This window comes from Propithecus coquereli, unplaced genomic scaffold (genome assembly GCF_000956105.1).
Source record: "Propithecus coquereli isolate 6110/MARCELLA unplaced genomic scaffold, Pcoq_1.0 Scaffold126, whole genome shotgun sequence".
Lineage (NCBI taxonomy): Eukaryota > Metazoa > Chordata > Mammalia > Primates > Indriidae > Propithecus > Propithecus coquereli.
The window spans coordinates 2,363,816-2,364,590 of NW_012136747.1; the positions used below are offsets into that span (position 1 = coordinate 2,363,816).

The 775-nt window shown below is 42.3% G+C and overlaps 1 protein-coding gene across 1 annotated transcript in view; it reads right to left on the minus strand.

Annotated features, from left to right (window-relative positions):
* Positions 1-390: 390 nt before the first annotated feature.
* Positions 391-775, minus strand: part of XPNPEP3 (X-prolyl aminopeptidase 3, mitochondrial) — a 103,773-nt gene continuing 103,388 nt past the window's right edge. Inside the window, exon 8 of the mRNA XM_012637974.1 lies at positions 391-743. Coding sequence (XP_012493428.1) covers positions 577-743 — 167 coding nt within the window. The 3' untranslated portion in view covers positions 391-576. The remainder of the gene's footprint in view (positions 744-775) is intronic.

A 775-nucleotide genomic window follows, 5' to 3' on the forward strand; every position in this document is an offset into this window, starting at 1 on the left:
TTCCTTTTCGAGAATCTAAACACTTTACAGGCCCCGCCCAAGGTAACCAAATGGCAAGAAAGGCTCAAAACTGTTTTGTTTGAGAGCTAGTGTTGCTAGAATCTGGACTGTGGCTGAATGGCAAGATTACGGGACACCAGTGCCCCTAGCAGATACGCAGGATCTGGAGTAGGTAGGGACATCTTATGATATTAGGTGGATCTCAGCAAAAGTACAAGAAGGGAAGGACCTGAAAACAAGAAGAGAATTTTCTGTATGTTTAAATGTGTTAATTGGAATGCATGGACATATATACCAAACGTTTCTTTATGTTAAAAAATTAAACTTGCTCAGGTCATTAATTCTACTGAATTAATGTTACTAAAGCTGCAGTAACATACTGTTCAAAAATTCATTTTTCTAGATTTCTATTTGCTTAAAAAACCCCACATACATCATTATATACATTCATACAGCTGCTGCACACTCCCAGATGGAACACGTGTCTAAGCGTACACACAGAGGCACTTAGCACGTGTGCAGGGAAGCCAGCGCACACCCTCTTCAACCGGAGATGCATGTGGGCTGTGATGAAGGTCAAGAGGCCCTGTTGCATATCTGTTCAATGTCATTCATCTCTTTGGGACAATCCGCAGAAAGGATCAGAGGCGAGTCCTGAGTCACAACTACATCATCCTCAATTCGTACACCAAGACCCCGAAACTTCTCTGGGGCATCTCTGTCATCCTCTGGAATATAAATGCCTGAGAAGTAGAAAGAAGAATGTGCTGTTCAG